We start from the raw sequence: 23,999 nt of genomic DNA, 5'->3' as shown, positions 1-23,999 counted from the left end.
TGTATACATGTATAAGTATACATTGAGTAACCAAAACATATATATATTTATTTATAAATAGAAATATATTTATTTATATATATATTTATAAAGGAAGAGGTTACTCAATATATATTATATATATAATATACATGTTTATACATTGTATACATGTGTGAGTATACATTGAGTAACCTCTTCCTTTTCGAACACATATATATATATATATATATATATATATATATATATATATATATAAACGTATTTATTTATTTATATGTACATTTATAAAGGAAGAGGTTACTCAATATATATTATATATAATATACATGTGTGAGTATACATTGAGTAACCTCTTCCTTTTCGAAGTCGGTCAAATAAAAACGTAAATTGCGCATGAAAATCAGTAGTGGTGATTAATATGAATTTGAGATATTTAGAAAATTTTATACGAATTATAAAATAAAATATAATCCCGCATCGGATCGAGTTATGTATCTGGTATGCAGAAGAAGAATCCTCTTAACGAGAATCCCTAGAATTTTCATCCAATTACTTGTTCCGCTCGTTTTCTCGAATTCCTTCCGCCAGTTCGCCGAGAACTAGATTCTTCGCGACAGGAAAGTAAGAAAATGCATCTAGACGCCCGTGATTCATTACAAGACTATCTAAATGAAACTTAGATCTTTCATTTATCGAATAAGGATCAAGGATTAATCTTTTTATCAAAAGTTAATTCAAGTATCGATTTACTTACTATACATGGTAAAATTACATTTTATATTTATTGTTGAATAGTAGAAAGTTTTTCAGAAAAAGAAATCGTTATAAAAGATAGCATTATTTAATATGTATTGATCAAGTATTGATTTACTTACTATACACGGTAAAATTACATTTTATATTTATTGTCTAAAAGTAGAAAGTTTTTCAGAGAAAGAAATCGTTATAAAAGATAGCATTATTTAATATGTAAATTACGTTTCGAGTTGTTTCATTCTTTTAAAAGTAAATTTCATTTGCAACAATCACTTTTTCCAGAACGGAGATAGAGGATGGGAGGTCCATCATGTCACGGTTACCAGAGTTCCTGGTTATGGATTCGGGATCGCTGTTTCCGGTGGCAGGGACAATCCCCATTTCACCAATGGCGATCCTGCTATTGCCATTTCTGATGTCTTGAAGGCTGGACCTGCCGAAGGAAAATTACAGTAAGAAAACAAGGTTCAGCCACAAAAGTATTCGGATTTATACATTTGGAACGTTTAGTTAATCAAATATTTATGTTTATATAACCTCATGTATGCAATCTTGAGTCATCCTCCTTGGTATACATATATTGTTACAATTCATTCGGTTTGGTATTTAATTAATTGAAATATTAATCGTTCCAAGTATAAAAGTTGGAATACTTTCGTGGAAGAGTACATACAGTGGGTATAGATAGTATTCGTACATTGATCAATTTCCAAAAAAACTATGTAAAATTGTCTCAGCATTAAATTAACTATATTATTAGTTATTCAAAATGGGATCTTCTTCCATTCCTCTATTAGAGCCTTTTGTAAAAGTACTTTACTGGAAATTTGATGTTTTCTAATTCGTATGACGCAATAAGCTAATTGTTTACGTTACAAACTCTACTCTAAATGGTTCGTCATAAGTAGACTGCAGATCTTTATGCATTTATAGGAAATTCGAATGTGCAAGAACCTACAAAATGCAAACAATATGCAAAAAATATAACAGAAATTGAAAGTAAAGTTCATGTTATAATATTTGCAGAATAAAATAAATTCCTATATAGGTTCCTATATAGTAAATGTTATTTGGACTACAGTCAATGTAAGAAGTATTCGTACAGCAACCCATTTAAAATAAATAGTTCCTGTACGAATACTTATTACACTGACTGTATATCTATCGTAGAGATTTCTGAGAATATGTAAAATATCATTGATTATAAAAAAAGAAGTTAAGAGAACTACAATTTCACACAAAAGTTTTCTGGGAAATTGATCGGTGTACGAATACATTCTACATTAATACACCCACTGTATAAGAGTTTAACGACTGAGAAATAATTTTATGGAGAGGGTTACCTCGTTTGGAAAGTTATCATCTAAACGTATTGTCACTTTTCAGAGTGAACGATCGGATAATATCCGCGAATGGAATATCGTTGGAGGGCGCCGATTATGGAGCCGCGATCCGTGTCCTCAGGGATTCCGGGTCAACGGTTCTGTTGGTCGTCAAGCGTAGAGCTGCGTCGAATTCTTCTGGCATTCTAGGAAACCCTACCCTTCAGAGTCATCGACTGACTCTGACGAGAAACAATAAAAAAGATGGTAAACTCCACGTTCTTCCATTATCGATATTTAGAATACGCGTTTAACTTTAATTCCAATCCACTGTAGCAGTGGTTCATCGAGACTTGTTAATTCTTTGCCAGATTTCGGAATCGTTCTCGGCTGTCGTCTCTACGTGAAGGAAGTAACTCGCGAGAACACGGGAGTAAAACCAGGGGACGTGTTGACCCGAATAGGCAGCGTAGCCACGGATAATATGAGTCTGAAGGAAGCCAAGAAATTGATGGACCAGTGCAAAGACAGATTATCGATTGTGGTAACCCGCGATAATTCCTGTTGTCACGCTCAACAGCAAGTAAAGAGCGAAACCGGGGAGTATCTCTCTGGAACGACGAGTTACAGTAGCCAGAATTTGTACGTTCCGCCCCCGACGAGGCAGCCTATCGAGGACAAGAGTAATCTTGTTCCTAGAGGCCGTACCAGAGGACCTTTGATGGACGTCTCTCTTAGTCAGTTAGATCTCCCCGCGACACCTACCGTTGACCCTCCAAGACCACCACCTCCTAGACCAGAAGGTACGATTTCTGTCTATACTTACTTGATGTAATTTCAAATATCTAGGAGACATTGAAATTAAATATACGACTTTGTTCCAGATTATTATAGCACAAGGAGACAACTGTACGACGAGGATTTATCTCGGAATAAACTTCCAATGTGAGTTAGATTCTTTAAAGATTGGATTACTATCCAATTGAGCCGAGTAATAGATTGATAGATTAATTTGACTAAATATGATTCTAAATATTCTTCATAAATTATTCCTAGTATCGGCGGAGACTAATGTTAGCTCGATTCGTAAAAGAAACCATTATAAAATGGAATAGATATTGAGAATATGGAATTAACATTTATCGGGTACTTGAATTTTTCCAGGCCAGATCCTCGATTTATAACATTTCAAAAAGAAGGATCGGTAGGTGTTCGCTTAAGCGGTGGAAACGAAACGGGTGTTTTCGTGACTGCTGTTCAAGCAGGGAGTCCGGCATCCCTTCAGGGCTTGCAACCTGGTGATAAAATACTCAAGGTACAGGCTCAGCGTTCTAAATCGCATTTAAAATAAAGAAGAATTCTGATACTAATTAAATATATGTAACAACTTCAGATAAACGATATGGATATGAAAGGGGTAACGAGAGAAGAAGCCGTTCTTTTCTTGCTTAGCTTGCAAGAACAAATCGATTTAATCGTTCAGCATCGACGACAAGAGTACGATCAAGTAGTAGCTTCTGGCAAGGGTGATTCCTTTCACATAAAGTACGTGTTAATTCATAGTTGCATCGGTATTTAATTAAAGAAATTCATTTTTAAAGAATTGATAATCGTAGGCCAGATTAATAAGTGATTTCACTGAAACATTCCAGGACTCACTTCCATTACGAGCAACCGCAGAAAAGTGAAATGAGTTTCCGCAGCGGAGACGTATTTCACGTAGTGGACACGCTGCACAATGGAGTTGTCGGTTCGTGGCAAGTCTTCCGTATCGGCAGAAACAATCAGGAAGTACAGAAAGGAATTATTCCGAATAAAGCTCGAGCCGAGGAACTAGCAACCGCTCAATTCAATGCGACGAAGAAGGAACAGAGCGCTAGTGAAAGCAGAGGTAGCTTTTTTAGGAGAAGGAGAAGCAGCCATAGACGTTCGAAATCTCTTGGAAGAGTACGTTCACTTTGTCCCTTTTTGTTAACAATAAGCGACTACTAACACATAACAATAATTACGAGATCAACTTGCTCGGATGAAGTAATAAAACTACTGTTAATTTCTGCTTGTTAGGATCACTGGGACGACGTAGTGTTTTCCGACAGCGTTAGCAAATTTCCTGCCTACGAAAGAGTCATTCTGAGGCATCCAGGCTTCGTTAGACCCGTCGTTCTTTTCGGACCAGTAGCAGACCTAGCCAGGGAAAAACTTTTAAAGGACTTTCCTGATAAATTCACGTCTCCGCGTAAGTGAAATTACGATTAGGAGTTTTAATTCGCGTTAAAATTAATTTCAAACGTTCTGAAGAATCTATTTTCTTTATAGAGATGGAAAATCAATTGGACGACAGTGTTGGAAAGAACACGAAATCGTCCGGTATTATCCGACTGAGTGCCATTCGGGAAGTGATGGATCGAGGGAAGCACGCATTACTGGATATCACTCCTAACGCGGTAGATCGATTGAATTACGCGCAGTTTTATCCCATAGTTATCTTTTTGAAAGCCGAAACGAAGCAAATTATCAAGGAGATGCGAGCAGGAATTCCTAAGTAAGTTCAATCATGCGGGAATATATATATCTTTGAATTTTTGTAAACGAAGTATGTTGCATTTGTCACAGATCGGCACACAAGAGCAGTAAAAAACTTTTGGAGCAATGCCAGAAGCTGGACAAAATTTGGGGCCATATTTTTAGCGCGGTGATCACGTTGACCACGCCTGAAGCCTGGTACCGGAAATTGAGGGAACTGATCGATCGACAACAACAGGGATTACTGTGGATGAGCCAAACCAAGGTAACAATATATTTCAATATCTTCCAAAATATTTGTAATTCCACACATAACGTTGGGATTAATTAACATACTCATCAGCGTCGATAGGTATTAAAACACGTCTCAATATCATCGCTGATGCTAACTGAAGTAATCGAGAGTTGATGCAATAATTTTATATTCATATTTTATATTATATTATACGAGATTCCTATAAAATGTATAAATCTTGGGGATGTTAACCCGATATCTCGGTAATATTGAAAATTCCGTTCGGTCGAAAGCTGACGGGATTACGCTGATGAAATTGTTTTGTAATAATTTATTATAGCCATATGGTCGACAAATGACATGGGAGCTATGTCAATCGTCCGGTGACCCTCGTGATTTACCTCCCCCTCCCGTACCCCCGTTATCAAGGGAAACTGTGTTTCACGACGTGAACGAAAACGATACATATCGCGCGGACAAATTGTTTTCATTACCTTCTTATCCGTCTTTAGCTTCTGAGGTTGTCCGTGAGCAATTTTTCGGCTACATTTGAATCCCGCTTTTCCTAGTCAGGTGTCTTGATTGTCAACTCCCCATAACCGGATCGTATCTTATCGTTAGCTAGATCTTTACGTCGTTTTGGTAGAACCAAAGATTTTTCATTTTTTTTTTTAATCGCCTAAGTAGATTTCACTGTTTTACAGTTTAGTTTCTAAGTCGATTGTAATCTTAGTCGGAATAACTATTGACAAGTTCGATTCAGAGATTCAATTCGTCGATGATTTATGAAATGCAAGTTTTTTTTTTCTTTTTATTGATCACGCATTGCTACGTTTCAAGATATTCGAGACACCTTGCGTTTTGTATTAAAATCAGTTGCATGGCTACATTTCATAGCTTTATCGTGTATCATCGTAAATCATTAGTTAAAATGAAGTTATTGCACAATGTATGTTATAAATATTCAAAAGTCGGTCAAAGAAAGTAGCAAAGAGCGTTTTTAGGAACATATTGGACGGGGGAATCACGAGGAGGAAACAAGTCTAATCCATAATTTCATTAAAAAATGATTAACGCATATTTAACAATTTTTCATCTCATGTATTGATGGAACTGAGTGGATAATCTACGAATATGTTACTTCCAAAAATATCGAATCAATTTCTTTTAATTATTCAATACATTTATAAAAAAATATATTCCAAACTACGCGTAGTATGTATAAGATAAGATATATCATTATAATAGATAATACACGATCTGTAAAACTTATTATCATAATTAAATTAATTTTCTAGGCGTTCGTTTATGCATTTATCATGCATCTTACTAGCTTAACAGAATGTTTGTCGGTATGTCTTAATGTTTACATGCAAAGTTTCGATTTCGTCATACAAAAATAGAAAGTAATTAAAGTAATATAAAAATACTATTACATTGTATTAATCAATCTTCGAAATACATCTTAACCGAATTTTAAGAATTAACATAATCGAATGGCAAGTATTCGTTTTCTATATTGATTTATAATCCTATGGATCGTTTCTGCGCTAGTGCAGGATTTAGTATATCCATACAAAGGCCTGGTCCATATTCATATGGAACTATGTACAGTATCGATCAATTTACTAATCATACCAGCCATGATAACTGTGAACACCGAATGGATATGTGAATGATACAATAAGTACTCCCAATATTGTATGTGCATGCCTCGATGTATGGAAAATATTGTACAGTTTATTTATTCACAGCATCCATTTCTGCTTCTATCACGTCAACCAAACTGTCTGTCGATAGAAAATTGTACGCGCTTAGCCCGAATCCCATGCTAACGCAGAACCGGTCTGTAAGGTGTTAACCCTTTCAGACACTCCTGTTTCGGTTAGACTATTACATTACCTTGTTCTAACACATTTTCAACTAACTTTTAGAAGAGACGTTGTGGCCAGACAAGAGGAAATACAAGTTAGCCTTTCCGCAGACTGCAGACTTTCTGTCGACAAGAAAACAATTGAAAACAATCGGTATGTGTGCGCGCGGCTACAACCCGCCATACGGATTAACAGTCAGCTGATAGCTCGCCATTAGATTAGTTTGAATGTAATCGTCTAGCCGTCTAGCCCATCAAACTTATTTATTGGCTGATATCGAATCATTGTAGTATCCGCATTTACATATAGGGTGTTCAGGCTATTACTAGCGAGCGTTTTTCTCGTAAATGGTACATATGACAAAAAAATGAAAGAAGAAAAATTTATACTGTTTTTTGTGTGCAATGTAACCAGGTAGACAAATCTTTCGTATTTATACTCTTTTCTGAGAAATGAAGGTGACCTTCAGTTTTTTAAATGGAATGGTATATTTTTTATACAAAAATATGGTAGAGTATTGAATTCTAAATAAAAAAGTATTGACCTTTATTAGCCCTAAACATCATAGGTAACAAGTAATTTCACTTTTATATTTAGAATATGTACCATTTACAAGAAAAATGTTGGTTAGTAATACCCTGAACACCCTGTATATCTTCATGCTGATTAAGAACCCAATCAAACTATCACCCGATAGAAAGTCTGCAGTCTGCAGGGGCTCTTAATATATGTGGTATATATATTACACTTTTCAAAATGTGTTATTATGAATGAGAAGACGAGTGGTCTGAAAGGGATAGCAGAGCATAAACCTCTGTAACGTGTTGTCCTCTATGTCCTGCGATGATAGCCGGAAGAAGCACTCTCGGATGACTTCCTATTCCCGATGACTTCTCGCCTCTCCTATGCTTCCTCCCCGGAGAGTGACTTGGAACTCAGTCCGGCACCAGCTTTACCAGGTGCTCTGGGTGCACCGTCTAGATTGAAAAGCAGCTCTGATCCAAGTATCGCAACGCAAGATGACATTGCTGCACCACCACCGTACTCGACCACTTATCAGGTAAACACACAACTGTCACACAAACAATAGTTACATTTCATTAATGAAATCCTAATTTTCTACACGAAATTGGGAAGTGTTTTAATAAACTCTTTGAATAATGCCATATTCGTTCGCATTGTTTTTTCAAAACTGTTCCAAGTTTCAAGATTTTCACTTTCAAAAATAGAGTTTCCAGTACGTCCAACTAGAACACACGCAAGGAACTTTATGTAACGTCTGTCTCTTTCCTTAGCAATCCTTCGAGCAACCAAAGAGAAGATCGCAAGGGGGAATGGGAGATGGAAAGTACGGATTCTCGTTGTCAGGTCAAATCAGTAATCAATCAGGTTCACCGGAGTATCTCGGTGGATCGTTCGAACCGAGAACGTCTCACCACAGTCCTCCTGATTTGCCTCCCAGAGTGGATCGGAATGCAAAGCCAAACAATCAGTCAGGACGGAATACAATCGGTAGATCTGCTCAAGAACGGTTACTCAATAAAACCGATTCAGTATTAGATGTTGCGAATTACATAAACGCCACGCCTCATAAAGCTAACGCTACGTCGTCGCTTGAGAGAACTCAACCAAAAGCGGTATAAATTTTCACAAATTTCTCTAATGTTTAAACTAAGATTAAATTAAGATAGAATTGGTTTCAAATTATTGGTTAGAAATTACTGGTTAGAATTAATACTTTATTATTATGATTTTATCTTATGTATGCATAGGGAAGCTACGATAGTATGTCCTCTTACGATTCCTATAATAATACAAATGGAAATGCCAGTTATGGGGCACCAGGACTGAACACGTCGACTGGTCGATTGGGTCCCAATGTACCCGACGATTTGAAAAGCAGTGGCGGGCCAACGAGGTCACACGATCCTTACAGATTCACCAGATCAACAGCACAACCGATACCAGGTCACGATTCACAAACGCGAACCGATTACGCCAAATACAGGTATTTTCTTATTACCAAATAAGCAATTTGATTTATTCGTCCACACATCGTTATCTAATTTAGAATGCGATAACAGGAATCTTTTATTTGAAAATGTGCTTTTGAACCTCATTTTTGAAAAATTTCTAATTTCGAACATAAGATAGTTTAAATGTTAACAAACACATTTAATCATTTTCTTTGTCAATCTTTTTCTTCCTCTTTCTTTAGAGCGATGGCGCGGAAACCTCGACCATTGAGAAGGGCTTGTAGAATATATATATCTAGTCGTGATACATTAGTTTGAATGTTCCATTCCAATTTCTTTTATTTCATCCTAGTATACACGTGCATGTACACCCTTTCGCATGAAACAATACTACTTTCCATTTTCTTTTTAGCCGAATAATATTTATCTGAACCTCACTTGTCGAAAAATTATAAAATGTACAATTGGTGCGTTATAGTTAGGCACATTTACAATCTTAAAGAAGAATCTTGTTTTGTAACTTGAGAGCCTCGATTTCTTTTATGTAATTTATATCAACCTAAACGACTATCTTATATTGCTCTTACCGTCTTCCATTTCTTTATTTTATCACATAGCTTGCATGTTTTATATACCGAGACATAAGTTCTACGTTTCCCGATATTATTTATCCAACATCCGTTGTACTCCTGTACGCTAGAATGTTCTGCTTTATACATTGTAGCCGCACAACTGATTACAAGTCGATAACACTTCCCCAAAACAAACCTGGAGGATCATACAAGCCCATACCACCTCCGAAACCAAAAAATTACAGACCACCGCAAACTAACTTGACGCAACAAGAGAATAATGGAAACGATGGAAGTAATACTCATCAACACTCGAAGAGTTACTCCATTGCTACATCTCATGTAAGCGATCTGCTTTCTTTTGCTTGTGGATAACATTAGATATCAAAAGTAAACAAAAATAGGCAAAGATAAAAACGTGAATTGTTTCTGTTGTTTCTTTTAGGTAGAAAGTAATAACAACGTTCAGCGGAATAGTGGTCAGTACTACTATAATATTCCACCACCGAATCGTCACGATTCGAATCTCGGGAATTCCCATCACAACTTGAGCCACCTTTCTACGCCTGCGCACAATCATAGTCTGAGTCACACGCATGCGCATTGTACTCCGCCGATATCAGCGGCTCATAGTCACAGCAACAGCGCGAGTCAGTTGAGCCTTGGCCTCTCCCATAACAGAAACAATGTAAGCCATAACGGATACGTTGTGAATAACGGTCATAACGCCTCTGCACAAAGTTTCCAAACGAGTCCGGGGCACAACAGAGAACCGAGTGGGCTAGATCTCGCTGGAAGTAGAGAACAAAGAGGAAGCGCTTTCGAACTCTATCGCAAACCTGTGCACCATTATAACGCGAGGTGAGATTAAATTTTCTTCTTTAAAACAAATTTATTGGATTGTCCAGAAAATTCGTGGCAATTTTTAAGAAAAATTCAAAGGTATATTTTTATATATACATATAAGTTTTGTATATACAATTTGTATATATACATATATTTATTGAATTATATAAGTACCATTTTGTTCCACAATTTTTCCACCTTTTAAGGAATGTCCACATGTTATTTGTTTCCAACCATTTCGATATATTCAGACCTGGTCTACTAAAAATCGGCATGGACTTTCCAGACAACCCAATGCCATATTTACAATAGGTGAAAATTTTGTCTACGAATGTTTATTAATCAAATTGTCCTCATTATTGCAGTTAACGTGCACAAAGATTTATAGTTTAATACTGACAAATAAAGTAAACGGAAAAATCCACTACACTAACTCGAGACGAGCATTTAAAGGTATAAAAATCCGTGTGCCGTGATAAAATTTAAAAACGATAAAGAATGGGAATTCTGAAAAAGAATTTCTATTTAAGGAAGGGTCAATGAAGTTGTAGAAAATTGAATCCCTTCGATTTTTTTTCCACTCCGACTTTGTATATATGATTTTAATAAAAACGAAACGTATAACACAGTTTTGCAGAAACAATTGTTGAATAAAATTTTTTACTCAAAGTTTCGCTACTGAAATTAATTATCTCTTTTCTTTTATGTAAACGTCGATTAAAAAAAATAAAATTAATAACTTTCTGAAAATATTCAGCTCTAATTCCAAAAAATTTCTTTCGACAATTTATCACATAGAAATACCGTAGGAATATTTTTGAAGAATAAGTCAAAATTTGTATAGGGCAGATTTACTTTTGTATAACGTTAATATACATTAATAACATTAATATTCCTATTACATTCTTGGAGAACTTTGACTAAAATTGACAGTGAATTCCCTGTTAGGAAATATTCCTAGAATCTCTCCACAATATTTTCTAGGCAGGAAAGAAGGAAGGAGAACAGTTTAACTCTTAACTGATATGACATTTTTAAAAATTGCATGAACTGTACTTTAATTCTTGAACAGTAATATTTTGACTAGATAAATACTTCGAAGAAGCTCAAACTACTTTAACACGTAGATTGCCATGTCATCCATGTATGGGTTTCACTCAAGAACTAAAAAGATTAATTCTAAAAGGTTGACATCAAAGGAGATGAATTTAAATGAAATTCATGAATTTTGATGTAGTTACAAAAATAAATACCACGATAAATGTTTGATTACATGAATTTCAGTAGTCTAAATAATATTTAATCTTAGCAGAAATTTTTAAGAATATTCGTTTGGCGGTCAACGTGTTAAAAGAATTCTTCGTAAATAATAAACATTTTTGACGAACTCGATATAAATTTAATAATACTGGAGACAGATCATTTTCAAATAGAAAAAAAAACCAAAATGTTTGATTTTTCAATACTTCTCGTATGTTTAAAGTAATCTTATAAATAATTATGTTAATAAAATGTATTTTTATAGTATCTTAAATCTCATTGTCAATTAAAACGGCAACTGAGAATTGCATTAATTGTTCATTTACGCTAACCTCAAACCTAACATAGATCAAGTATATCTTCTTGCCATTCGTTATTTATCGTACCAATTAAGAGTTAATCTGAATCGTTTGATTCTTACAGTTATAATAATTCCTGACAGTTAAGTGAACTAGTATCAGAAAAAAAAAGAAACTAAAGTCTTACAAAATGTAAGCTCCTGTTATCACGATGTCCTATACCAGTGTTCCAAAAAGTATTTCTAATAGAATACGCATCGTTAATTTATATTTAGATATGTAATAATTCGTAGTTTTCTTTTCGAATGTTCACTTTCCTTAACTATAGCTTAAAATAAAAATACGTTAACAACCATTTAGGCTTTAATCAAAAGCTTACTAATTCGACAAGAAAATTATAGTTTCTTAAAATTGGCAAAGCTTTTTAATTTTACAATGTACAATTTAAAAAAAAGGAAAAAAGTAGTAAAGAAACTGGAAACACTGGTACTAGAAAAGCTAATCCATGTAAAAGGCAGCATGTTGGGATAAATAAAATCCATGACTTACGATACCAGTTTGACAATGAAAGTAAGTGAACGTGATCGAAAATCATGGACTTTATCTTCGTTTTATTATAATATTGGGTCAGATTCAACGTCATTATTACTAGCGTCGATCTGACCCTGGTATGGAACAAAAGAACCTTGATTATCCGAAGACTTACAATTATAACGATACGAGAAAGAAAAGCCTAACTAATTCTATCAAGAACTTAATTGAAATAGTATCACTATTTAAATGCTAATAAATTCCATTAGCTAATAAAATTCACGTTAAATATTAAGCTTTCGATGTTCTCTGTAATCGTTAAGTATATGTTACACGATTTATGGCACAATAAAATCTTCTAAAAATCTGGAAAAACAAAGGAAAGAAAAGGAAGAAGAATAAACATTACCGATAAAAAAATTCATTTAAAAACTTGAATCTATGGAAGAAGGCTCAAAATATTAATTCGTAAAAAATCGTCTGGAAATAGACTGTTCAGTTCCGATAGCCAAGGTTCTATGATAATAATAAGAAAAAAAAGAACAATTCACTTACTGGACAACTAGCGAACCGTACTAAGCGAAAATACATCTATAATAACGCCAGTTATTGTCAGTTTAATCCCAGAGTATTCAAGACGGCAGAAAAGAGTAGAGGGCTACGTTCATTTAAGGCCCAATAGCCTCTCTGCGACACCGAGGTAGTAAACGGTTTGTGCGATCCCGAAAAGGGGTGCTATCACGATCATTCTGCACGCTCCGCCTTTGAAGAATGCCGTAGGGCCTTCGTTCCTCATCGTTTTACTGCAAGGGACACATATTTTTGTTTTTACAAATTAAGTTGTAAGTCCTCTGCCGTTATCCACAAATGTTGAATATATTCTTGATAAATTTCCACGTACCTTATACAGTCAAACACGCCATTATACGTTGGTTCACCAGGAGCTTTCTTGATTACTTGCAACCTAGTTTTGATTACATCGAACGGATTGACCATCAGCGCAGCTGTGGAACCAGCGGCACAACCAGCCAGAAACGAACACCAAAACACAGCTGATCATGAAAATAAAGATATATTTTCAGATAGTGTGCGTTGAAACGTTAAATTTTGTATACGTTACTGAATTCTTTTTATTCGTAACAGACTTACAAGATCCATCCTCCCTCTTCGGTCCAATGTCATTCAGTCTAGCAAACAACGGGAAGTATATAACGGAAAACGTGACATCCCTAAGCGCTGTCGCACCAGTGCCTTGGTAAAGTCCCAAAATACCTCTATTTCGAAGGAGATCTTTCGTTAGAGACAGGGCAGACACCTTTGTCACAGTTTTCCCAGCTGCAATAACATGATTCGTTTCTTTCCTTTATCTCCCATACCACGTTTTCTTATAAATACATTATCAAATGGCAGAGAAACTTAATTTTGTATACAGACTACAAAACTGCAAATTTGATAATTACATGATGTTTTATCGATAACTATATAAATATTGTACTAACACAAACAATTACTTAATATTATGAAAATCACAAAAACGATCAACTTTTATTTTCATATCGGTTAGTTAAATATAGCGGAATGACACACAAGGAGGATCTTCAATCCTTAGAAACCACACACCAGAAGATTAGGCGAAACAAAAAGAATTAAATTCCATATCAGGGAAAACTCGGTTCTTATAAAGTAGAAAAGAAGAGGTAAAGGGCAAATGCATATCTTCCAAAACCAATAAAATTCGAATGAGTAAATCGCCAACTTTTCGAGGAAAAGAAGGAAGTCCACAAAACAAAATTTTCCATCCTGATTAGAAATAAAGAAGGAACAAATTGTTTAGAACAAAAATAACATTAACTTCCTTTTCTCAAGAGTAACGTTTTTAAAAATGTTCCAAAAATCAAGATTTGACATAAAATGCGTTGAAAACGAACAGTTCTACATTCGAAATAAAATGCAATGCTCTAAAACCGTTTACCAATCTATATTTGATATGCTGTCGTCCATCCTCAACTAAATCTTCCGTTTCCTAATTCTATCGAGTATCGCGTAGCTGTAAACGAGATGAAATTTCTCTACAAAAATCATGTTTGCAATTCATTAACAGTCTCGTTAATGTGCAAAAGAAATGTTTTTCAAATTAATATTTCCCTTTTTCCGCAATACTTGCAAATTCGAGTGTAATGTATATTTTACGCGATTTAATCGTTTATTATAATTACCTTCCTTTGCTGCTGCCGCTACTCGACCAGCATCCTGCATTTGAATTTTGAGTAACTCCATCGGAGTGGTGACAATAATTTGACACGCTCCAGCCATGCCACCAGCAAGCATCTCGCGTTCTATTGGGAGTTTCTGTCTGAAAATTACACAACATTGAACTCAATAACAACCAGAAATACATTGAAATACATAAAGTATTTGAAAAAGAACTTAATTGTCAGCATTGTAACCAACTTTATTAAGAATCTGAGGATGCAAAGTCAGTCTTGATATCAGAATCAGCGTTGGTACCAGTATCAGCAATGATGTTGGCATTGATATTGGTGTCAATGTCGATAATATCGGTGTTGATATCAGTAGCCCCCAGGTTCCGAATGAAGCTAGCTGCAATGCTTTCAAAAATAACTAAATTTCTTTTGTTGTACAAAAAATTAACATACCCAGGCCCGGTAGACAAGTAATGTCGAAAAGTATCATTGGCAGTGAGCTTAATCGCTTTCTCGGGTGTGATTAGAAGAATATTTACAGCAGACCCTTTGTACATGCCGAAATAGCCCTCTTCCTTGTAAGTTTTCATAAAACAGTCGAGCCTGAAAGTATATCGTGTTTACTAAAGGTTAATTCTTAAAACTCAAGGATTACTTTAAGTCAATAATTCCAGGAACTGGCTATACTTCTGATATATTTATAACATACTCACATAGATTTGTACATTCGTTCACCATTAGGCCCGATAACTTGATTCTGTAATCGTGTTTTAACCAAGTCCAGTGGGAATACGACAGAGACCCCGATAATACCTGCGATTCCGCCATTTATAATTTTTGGTAAAAGTCTGTAAACAAGATAATTCGAATGAATTAACTAAGAAGATTTTTTCTTGATTTTATTTTAGATGGGAATGTACATTTAAGAAATGTTTTACTTACTTAAATTGATTCGAAGCTGTCGGGCTGTCCTTCTTTTCCATTGAAACTGGAGTTTAAGACTTCCTTCCTGTTACGAAATTACATTTTGTTATGTCCACACATTTGATAAACAATGCATCCCATTTATAAATATAATCTATGCTAATATGTTCATTAATACGTGTCGCTATATATTAAAATACATTTCATGCATTATGTATTATTTTTGCACATTTTATTATATTAATTTGCTGTATTTTTGTTGTATTTGCTATATTTTTGCTGTATTGAATTTGCCATGCTTTATTCTTGCATCGTTAGACTCTTATTCATTCTGACGACTCCTTTATTAGACATTATGCACTCAATTGCTAATTTATTAGCATGCATTGAGCTGCCAATTAATCATTTTCCAATACAAATATATGTATGGTACAATATTTGCAACAGTTTTAGTTTCTTTCTAAGTTCTTGTGTTTTGAATTTTATTTTTCAATTAGATCTAAAACTCATTGAGCAAATGCAACAAGCATCGTTTTTTATTATATTCCCATTCAATTGTTTTATGCAATAATAGGATTAAAAGATCATGAAATTCATCATGGAACATCAATACACATTACTGTTTTAGAAACTCGTCGCGAGTACGTTAACAAGCGAGTTTTCCTGGAAACTAGAATGTTTTTTTTCCCATTTGGGACGGTAAGCATAAAACGTGATAATTAAATTATACGCTAACGTACTTCGTTTTCACAGTTTCTAGCATAGATATTACCGTTTACAATTACAGATAAAAAAAGTTATAACAATTCTCAAAATGAAAAATTTTAATGTAAAATACGCTCTAGCTATTGGATTCGAGTAAAATAAATGCTATCTACAAATTTAGGTGAGCATTTGTTTTAAATTGCTTTAGAAGGTCGGTATAATAAACAAGGAACTTAGCGAGCATCGATTTCCATTTATATCGCCACGTTCGAATAATTCGGTTGTGAAAGTTAGAAAATTAATTATTTTCCATCGAAAAAGGAAACTCTAAAATTTATTGTACTCTTTTTTCTGATTTCAGTACATTTCCGACGTAGGACCACGAAGGATTGGAGTACCAGGAATTTCGGCACAGATATCGATCGATCTCTCGTAAGAGGGGTTCTCTAATCTCGACGAGCTCGTTTAAAAACCAGTTTTGTTCCCAACGAGTCATTGAACGCAAATAAAATTCTACGTATCAAGAAACGAAAAAATATACCAAGAATACAAAAATACAAAGAATGGAGATACCACGTGCATAAGTACAAACGAAATCGATTAGTCGATTACAAAATTGAATAATCAAACGATAATTATTATATTTGACGAATGCGCAGAAAACGTTGAAATATATAACAAGCGAAATGAAAGTTTTCCATGTATAATGAAAAAAAATATTGCGGAAACATTACGTAACAACGAATTAAAGTGCACGCAACGAGATATGCGCGATGCAGTTATCTTTTTGAGACTGTAAACATTACTGGCGATTGTAAAAACATTTCGATTAAACTACAGAGAATATATTTCTATAGAGTTTCGAAAATTTACGAAATACATTTCTAGCCCGGAGCGAAATTATGTTTAAGAAACATCGTAGGGAAAATATAAAAATAAATATATATAGAGTTGATACTTGTGCAAATATTGATAAGCGATAAAAGAATGGAGTATTTAAACTAATTTAAAGGAACGTACGAACAAAGTAACGAAACATGTAAACCGATAGCTTCATGGCAAAGTAATCAAATAGCAAGTGGAGGAAAAAATGTTGACAACGATGTTACACAAAGGAAAATTGCTAAATTTCTAAATTGTTAAATATGCTAGTACATAGTGACTAATGAAATAGGTTAGACAAAGATCATTCAGGATTGTGTGTTTGTAAGGTTAGGTAAAGGAACGTGAGAAAAAGGAGCTTGACGTGTCTCAATATTTGACAATTGCTCTTCATCGACAAGCCACTAAGAGTTTTTTAATTACAAATAACTTCTATTCTTAAAACTCCATAATTATTCGATTTAATCGTAAGATAATTGTATCAAAAAGATTCTATCGATAATGCTCAGATAGGGAATTTAAATGACAAAAGCATCTGATAAGGCATGAATTGTTATTGACTAATAACGTCGGCAAATGAATTTCTCGCGAGACAGTTGATTAATATTTTGGAATGACAGTCAACCGGAAATTCAGCAGAAGACATACTCACCGATCGAAACTAAAGAGTAGTCGCTCGCGATGTTTCTTTGACCGTAAGCAGGTGTTTGCATCGAAAGCGACGATTAGTATGACGAAGGAAGCTCAATATCTCGATATGACTAGCATGATCCTCGAGGTATTTCAGTTTCACCGAATATACCGAGTGATAAAACGAGAACTCGACACGGTTCGTTAGTAGAACCGTTGTTCACTCACGTCTTACGTCACGGGCTACGTTGGCCTACGCGCCAATCGCAGTAGCCTTTAAAAGCGAGAGAGTTTAAGGAGAGAAAAAGAGAGAGAAACGGTACCCCCTCTTCTCCTAATATGTTTTAAATGGTGTCAATCAAGCGGTTGTTATTATATATTTGAAACGATCGCAATTCGTTTCATTTATATTGATCAAGGGATAATAACCAAGTTTCAATGTCCATGGGAGAATTATACTTCTACTTTATATCTTTATACATTTCTATTGATTCTTTAAAGAAACTACAGGGTGTCCCAAAAATGTTGTAACACCTTGAAAAGAGTGGTTCGGGAGGTGATTTGAAACAACTTTTTCCTTAGCGAAAATGTTGTCCGAGGCTTCGTTGAGGAGATATTAACGGAAAACACTGACCAATCAGAGCGCGCGGATACCGTTGGAGCGGTCGCGGTAGCGAAGGCTACGAGCTAAGCGGCCGCGTCCAGGGTCCTTCGATGCACGTTGAGTCACTTGTTCGCGTACAAGCGCGGCCGCTTAGCTCGTAGCCTTCACTACCGCGGCCGCTCCAACGGTATACGGCGCGCTCTGATTGGTCAAGATTTTCTCTTAATATTTCCTCAACGAAGCCTCGGACAATATTTTCGCTAAGGAAAAAGTTGTTTCAAATCACCTCCCGAACCACCCCTTTCAAGGTGTTGTGGGACACCCTGTATTTCTATTTTACTTTGGGGCCACAAGAGCGCCAGTTTCAGAGTGCCATTAGATACGCCACTGACGTTAGCGTTCTTAATACTATGCGCATGCGCGAAGTAAAACCTCGCGTCTGAAAGTTTGAAAGGAATAAACCCGAATAAACCTAGTCCGCCTAGCCGCCAAATGTGGCTGAATTGATGTTGGCGGGCTGTAAGCACGCAACAATTTTCTCCGTTGATTTCTTCTAACTTATCTTTCATTTTGAAAAAGAACATCAACTCTAAAGAAACTGGGCGTTTAGTCCGTAAATAGTAAAGTAATATAACAAGAAAATTATTTTAAAGTGAATTCAAACTCAAAGATGGATTTCTTGGAATACCCCGATGTAATTGCAGAAGTCAAAGGAACTATGGTAAATAATATCTTATTCGCAAATTTTAATAATTAATATTTCTACTTGCATTGTAAATATTAATCGTACGTTCTTTTAATTTCATTCTATTGCCATTATTATTTACATAGCTTCTTTTCCAAATGTTTGAGGTTAGAATTTCGTTTGCTTTTGTTCATTATTTTTCTATATTTATTACAATTCGTAATACTAATCATTTATTTCGATTAAGTTTCAATTTGATGTGCATAGAATTTATGGTAACCTTTGAAAAAAATTTAATTCGATCGAATACTCTTTTATATATAATTAAATTCACTCAAACTTTGCTTGTATGCAGACTCCTGGACGACTGAAATTAACCGATCAACATCTAATCTTCAAGAATCAAAAGACAGGCAAAGTAGAACAAATTTCGGCGTCCGATATGGAAATGGTGAATTATCAGAAATTCATTGGTACCTGGGGTCTACGAATATTTCTTAAAAATGGAACGTTACATAGGTTTCGTGGTTTTAAGGATACGGTAAGTAAGAACTGTTAAATTAATGAAATTTCAACACAATGTAGAAATTATGTATAACATATAATCAATGTAAAAACGTTTAAATTAATTGCAAGGTACTCTACAATTTAGATTATAGTTAAATATTTTTTGTACAGGATCAAGAAAAAATTGCAAAGTTCTTTGCGCAAAATTACAAAAAAGATATGTTGGAAAAAGAACTCAGTTTAAAAGGTTGGAATTGGGGTACAGCAAGGTTTAATGGTTCTGTTTTGAGTTTTGATGTCGGTCATCATACTGCCTTTGAAATTCCTCTTTATGATGTTTCTCAATGCAATACTGGAAAGAACGAAGTTACACTGGAATTTCATCAGGTGAATAGTAAAAAGTTACACTTATTATATCAATTGCTAACATTAATCACTGTATAATAAATTTTTCTAGAACGACGATGCTCCTGTAAGTTTAATGGAGATGAGATTTCATATACCGATTAGCGATAGCGTTGACCAAGATCCTGTAGAAGCATTTCATCAGCAAGTCATGGAGAAAGCTTCTGTTATTAGCGTCAGCGGAGATGCCATTGCCATATTTCGAGAAATTCAATGTCTCACACCTCGGTACGTGTTTACATCTAGCCTGTACATTTAGATAGGTATGATTTTAAAAGTTTGATATAAATAGTTTCTAACACAATTAAATTTTCTTTATTTCAGTGGTCGTTATGATATAAAAATATTTCAGTCGTTCTTTCAATTGCACGGTAAAACTTTCGATTACAAAATTCCGATGTCAACGGTTTTGAGGCTTTTCCTTCTACCGCACAAGGATAGCAGGCAAATGTATTTTGTGGTAAGTTTCTTATGACTATAAATTATAACTATAATTCTTACATTATTTTCTTATCATTATTATCTTTCCAGGTCAGTTTAGATCCACCTATTAAACAGGGTCAAACTCGTTATCACTACTTGGTGTTGTTATTCAGCCAAGAAGAAGAAACTTCTATCGAATTACCTTTTTCCGAGTATGTAAATTATAGTTTAATATCGTAAAGATTGATAGAGTTTAAATATAAGATTGTAACGTAAGCATTTGTTCGTACAGAAAAGAATTAAAAGAGAAGTATGAGGACAAATTACCGAAAGAGTTATCAGGACCGACTTACGAGGTGTTAGGAAAAGTAATGAAAGTTATAATCAACAGAAAAATTACTGGACCTGGAAATTTCATGAGGTGAATTTATTTATAAATGATATATTAAGGATGTTTTAATTTGCTACATTTAATTTTTCTTCATTTTCAGTCATTCTGGAGCTCTTGCGATTAGTTGTTCCTTTAAAGCAGCTGCAGGTTGCTTGTATCCTCTGGATAGAGGCTTCATTTATGTTCATAAACCTCCGATTCACATACGTTTCGAAGAGATAGCGTCTGTAAACTTTGCACGCGGCGGAGGCTCAACCAGGTCATTCGACTTTGAAATTGAATTGACCAGTGGCGTGGTTCACACGTTCAGTAGCATCGAGAAAGAAGAATATGGAAAACTGTTTGATTTTATCACGTCGAAGAAACTCCGTGTTAAAAATAGAGGCAAGAGCGTAAGTACAGCGATCGTCTATTTTCATATTTTTATTTTATAATTGTAACCAATCGTAGATAAAAATTGTTTTTATATATATATTCAATAGGATAAATTAAGTTACGATAACGACTTCGGGGACAGTGACCAAGAAGATGAACCAGATGCTTATTTGGCGAGAGTTAAAGCCGAAGCACAAGAACGAGCTGCCGAAGAAAATCAGGATTCCGAAGAAGAATCTACCGATGAAGATTTCAATCCTAATCAAGTATGATTATATCTGAATTCAAGATATTGAGTGACACAGATTATTAAACAAATTTTTCTCCTTTCGTTTCATTTAAAAATTGGGTTCGTTTAGGATGAAAGTGACGTAGCAGAGGAGTATGACAGTAATCCAAACACTTCAGAAAGCGAAAATGATTCTGATGCTTCCGGCAAGAGCCAAAAGAAAGACAAAAAAGATAAAAAGGAAAGGAAATCGAAATCCGCAAAGACAGTGGTAAGCATTAATACGATTTGTAAAAGTGGGTTAGAGTCACATTTAGTTAGTGCCAATGATATCGCAAAATTGCTTAAAGGGATGATAAAACACATCATTTTTTGTAGTCAGAGAAGCCGAGAAGATCTAGAAAGCAAAAGAAAGAAAGAGATGAAAACAAACCTAAGAGGCCACCAACTGCGTTTATGATATGGTTGAATAGTACTCGAGAGAAAATTAAAGCGGATAATCCTGGAATTGCAGTTACAGAGATCGCCAAGAAAGGAGGAGAAATGTGGAGGGAGCTCAAAGACAAATCTGTAAGGGTGTACGAATATGTCTTTTATCTTTTGTTTACTGTTACATTTTAATTATATATCTAAATATTATTTAGGAATGGGAGGAGAAAGCAGCAAAGGCGAAGAAAGAATATGCTGCTTCGATGAGTGAGTATAAAGCCAGTGGTGGTGGTAGTGCTGCTGCTCAGACAAAGGACAAAAAAGAGAAGGTAGATAAGAAAGAGAAGGGAGAGAAAAAGAAGAAGGATGCGAAGAAAGAGTCTCCTAACAAACTTGTAGGTTCTTTTAAGAGTAAAGAATATATTAGTGAAGATGACAGCAGCAGTGATGGAGAGGGAGGTACTAAGGTATGATAATACCAATAATAGCGTAACATTTTTCATTTTTATAATACGAATTTAACTGGACGTATTAAATATTTGTACAGAAATCAGATAAGAAACATTCTGAGGAAGACAGTGAAGAAGAGAAAGAAAAGAAAAAGGGAAATAAACGTAGTGCGGTAATAATTTTATTATCTTACTTTTTTAACCAAATTAATCTTTATTGCTTTTTTTGCTAATTACATATTATTACAGAAATCAGAGAAGAAACATTCCGATGAAGACAGTGAAGATGATAAGAAAAAGAAGAAAGGAGATAAACGAAATGCGGTAATAATTTCATTATCTTAAATTCTAGGATTAATTACATTTTTGTTAAAAGTAATATGACCTGTACAGGTTTTATTAATCACAAGTATGTTTTCAATAGAAACATTGCTATTTGCTTTTTTTTTTATTAATTACAAGTATGCTTTCAATAGAAACATTGCTATTTGCTATGTGATGTTTGTTAATAATTGCAAATTAAATTGTTTTTTAGGACGATGATGAGAAAGTATCCAAGAAACAAAAGAAAAGCGAGTCTGATGAAGGCAGTGATGAAGAACTTATTGAAAGTACTCCACCTTCCAGTGATGCAGAATCCAAGGATAGCGACTAATGAATGAACACAATACATGCAAATATATCATTAGTATTTCTGAAAACTTTGAAGTATGTTTGTAACCTACCACTGTTTAAACCATAAGTCATTCTATTATATATTTATATTTAATTATATTTATCTCAATTTGATTTAATTGACCTTAACATTTAAAAGATATATTTTTCCGATATTACTACTTCCTATTCCTATTATAATTTCCCTTCATTTCGTGACACATTTCCCATTAACTTCCCTTCATTTCGTGACACATTTCCCATTAACTTCCCTTCATTTGCTTGCACATTTCCCTTTAACTCCCCCCCCCCTCATTTCCTGGTATATTTCCCTTTAGTTTCCCTCCATTTCCTAGTATATTTCCCATTAATTTTCCTCCATTTCCTGATATATTTCCCATTAATTTCCCTTCATTTCCTTACACATTTCCCTTTAATTTACCTCCATTCCCTTACACATTTCTCCTCAATTTCCCTACATTACCTTACACATTTCCCTTTAATTTCCCCCCATTTCTGTGATATTTCCCTATAATTTCTCCTCATATCTGTGATATTTCCTGGTTTAACAATGTTGCAAACTCAACAATGTTGCAAATCGATTCTCTCAAAGTTTAACAATGTTGCAAACACAACAATGTTGCAACTCGCTCCGCTCCGGACCCAACAATGTTGTAAACTTAGCAATTTTCGAAATTTGCAACATTGTTGTGTTTGCAACATTGTGGAACTTTCGGGAGAATCGATTTGCAACATTGTTGTGTTTGCAACATTGTGGAAGTTTCGGGAGGATCGATTTGCAACATTGTTGTGTTTGCAACATTGTTAAACTTTGAGAGAAACGATTTGCAACATTGTTGTGTTTGCAACATTGTGGAAGTTTCGGGAGAATCGATTTGCAACATTGTTGTCTTTGCAACATTGTTAAACTTTGAGAGAAACGATTTGCAACATTGTTGTGTTTGCAACATTGTTAAACTTTGAGAGAAACGATTTGCAACATTGTTGTGTTTGCAACATTGTTAAACTTTGAGAGAAACGATTTGCAACATTGTGGAAGTTTCGGGAGAATCGATTTGCAACATTGTTGTGTTTGCAACATTGTTAAATCAGGAAATATCACAGATATGAGGCGAAATTATAGGGAAATATCACAGAAATGGGGGGAAATTAAAGGGAAATGTGTAAGGTAATGGAGGTAAATTAAAGGTAAATATACCAGGAAATGGAGGGAAACTAAACGGAAATGTGTAAGCAAATGAAGGGAAGTTAATGGGAAATGCATCACGAAATGAAGGGAAATTATAATAGGAATAGGAAGTAGTAA

General features: G+C 34.7%; 3 protein-coding genes across 10 annotated transcripts in view; 2 read left to right on the top strand and 1 right to left on the bottom strand.

Moving 5' to 3' along the window:
• The window catches only part of LOC128879286 (tight junction protein ZO-1), a 25,258-nt gene extending 8,062 nt beyond the window's left edge, over nucleotides 1–17,196 (top strand). For 3 of the 6 annotated variants that reach the window (XM_054128277.1, XM_054128281.1, XM_054128279.1), the window contains 16 exons: nucleotides 1,021–1,190; nucleotides 2,125–2,327; nucleotides 2,432–2,863; nucleotides 2,945–3,005; nucleotides 3,225–3,375; nucleotides 3,454–3,605; nucleotides 3,713–4,007; nucleotides 4,125–4,296; nucleotides 4,377–4,602; nucleotides 4,674–4,848; nucleotides 7,543–7,752; nucleotides 7,988–8,329; nucleotides 8,465–8,700; nucleotides 9,393–9,582; nucleotides 9,686–10,101; nucleotides 16,371–17,196. In XM_054128277.1, the coding sequence (XP_053984252.1) occupies nucleotides 1,021–1,190; nucleotides 2,125–2,327; nucleotides 2,432–2,863; nucleotides 2,945–3,005; nucleotides 3,225–3,375; nucleotides 3,454–3,605; nucleotides 3,713–4,007; nucleotides 4,125–4,296; nucleotides 4,377–4,602; nucleotides 4,674–4,848; nucleotides 7,543–7,752; nucleotides 7,988–8,329; nucleotides 8,465–8,700; nucleotides 9,393–9,582; nucleotides 9,686–10,101; nucleotides 16,371–16,386 (3,447 nt within the window). In that variant the 3' untranslated portion in view covers nucleotides 16,387–17,196. Of the gene's footprint in view, nucleotides 1–589; nucleotides 745–1,020; nucleotides 1,191–2,124; nucleotides 2,328–2,431; nucleotides 2,864–2,944; nucleotides 3,006–3,224; nucleotides 3,376–3,453; nucleotides 3,606–3,712; nucleotides 4,008–4,124; nucleotides 4,297–4,376; nucleotides 4,603–4,673; nucleotides 4,849–7,542; nucleotides 7,753–7,987; nucleotides 8,330–8,464; nucleotides 8,701–8,910; nucleotides 9,583–9,685; nucleotides 10,102–10,451; nucleotides 10,715–16,370 lie in introns of those variants that run through there. The other 3 variants (XM_054128282.1, XM_054128278.1, XM_054128283.1) reach the window with 3 other exon arrangements.
• LOC128879287 (mitochondrial glutamate carrier 1-like) lies at nucleotides 2,285–17,775 on the bottom strand. Of its 3 annotated transcripts, none has more exons than XR_008457595.1 (9): nucleotides 17,544–17,775; nucleotides 15,323–15,389; nucleotides 15,094–15,228; nucleotides 14,834–14,983; nucleotides 14,393–14,529; nucleotides 13,326–13,511; nucleotides 13,078–13,228; nucleotides 12,732–12,979; nucleotides 2,285–2,302 (listed from the first exon to the last, which is right to left on the bottom strand). XR_008457595.1 is itself a non-coding variant. In XM_054128284.1 (8 exons), the coding sequence occupies exons 2-8, from the start codon at nucleotides 15,361–15,363 to the stop codon at nucleotides 12,841–12,843; spliced, it is 939 nt and encodes a 312-aa protein (XP_053984259.1). In that variant the 5' UTR covers nucleotides 15,364–15,389; nucleotides 17,544–17,713; the 3' UTR covers nucleotides 12,468–12,840. The 3 variants fall into 3 exon arrangements, 1 of the variants encoding a protein (XP_053984259.1); XR_008457594.1 differs by lacking the exon at nucleotides 2,285–2,302 and adding an exon at nucleotides 7,594–7,764; XM_054128284.1 differs by lacking the exon at nucleotides 2,285–2,302 and having other exon boundaries at nucleotides 12,468–12,979; nucleotides 17,544–17,713.
• Nucleotides 17,776–18,588: 813 nt separating this feature from the next.
• LOC128879187 (FACT complex subunit Ssrp1) lies at nucleotides 18,589–22,792 on the top strand. Its single transcript, XM_054128101.1, has 15 exons — nucleotides 18,589–18,846; nucleotides 19,166–19,351; nucleotides 19,489–19,704; nucleotides 19,775–19,950; nucleotides 20,047–20,182; nucleotides 20,254–20,357; nucleotides 20,438–20,566; nucleotides 20,637–20,928; nucleotides 21,019–21,177; nucleotides 21,271–21,411; nucleotides 21,519–21,710; nucleotides 21,785–22,036; nucleotides 22,117–22,191; nucleotides 22,268–22,342; nucleotides 22,554–22,792. Exons 1-15 carry the CDS (start codon nucleotides 18,796–18,798, stop codon nucleotides 22,671–22,673), a joined length of 2,304 nt encoding a protein of 767 aa, XP_053984076.1. The 5' UTR covers nucleotides 18,589–18,795; the 3' UTR covers nucleotides 22,674–22,792.
• Nucleotides 22,793–23,999: the final 1,207 nt, after the last annotated feature.

This window comes from Hylaeus volcanicus, chromosome 7 (assembly GCF_026283585.1).
Source record: "Hylaeus volcanicus isolate JK05 chromosome 7, UHH_iyHylVolc1.0_haploid, whole genome shotgun sequence".
Taxonomy (NCBI): Eukaryota; Metazoa; Arthropoda; class Insecta; order Hymenoptera; family Colletidae; genus Hylaeus; species Hylaeus volcanicus.
Note: the sequence above shows the minus strand (reverse complement) of the source record. Positions and strands in the feature narration are given on the sequence as shown.

Coding starts and splice junctions, on each gene's coding strand:
- LOC128879287 (XM_054128284.1), bottom strand. CDS start 15,363: ATGGAAAAGAAGGACAGCCCGACAGCTTCGAATCAATTTAA. Junction 14,530..14,833: donor TACTTGTCTACCGGGCCTGG/GTATGTTAATTT, acceptor TGTAATTTTCAG/ACAGAAACTCCCAATAGAAC. Junction 13,512..14,392: donor AGCGGCAGCAGCAAAGGAAG/GTAATTATAATA, acceptor ATGTTATTGCAG/CTGGGAAAACTGTGACAAAG.
- LOC128879187 (XM_054128101.1), top strand. CDS start 18,796: ATGGATTTCTTGGAATACCCCGATGTAATTGCAGAAGTCAAAGGAACT. Junction 22,037..22,116: donor ATGGAGAGGGAGGTACTAAG/GTATGATAATAC, acceptor ATATTTGTACAG/AAATCAGATAAGAAACATTC. Junction 22,343..22,553: donor AAGGAGATAAACGAAATGCG/GTAATAATTTCA, acceptor ATTGTTTTTTAG/GACGATGATGAGAAAGTATC.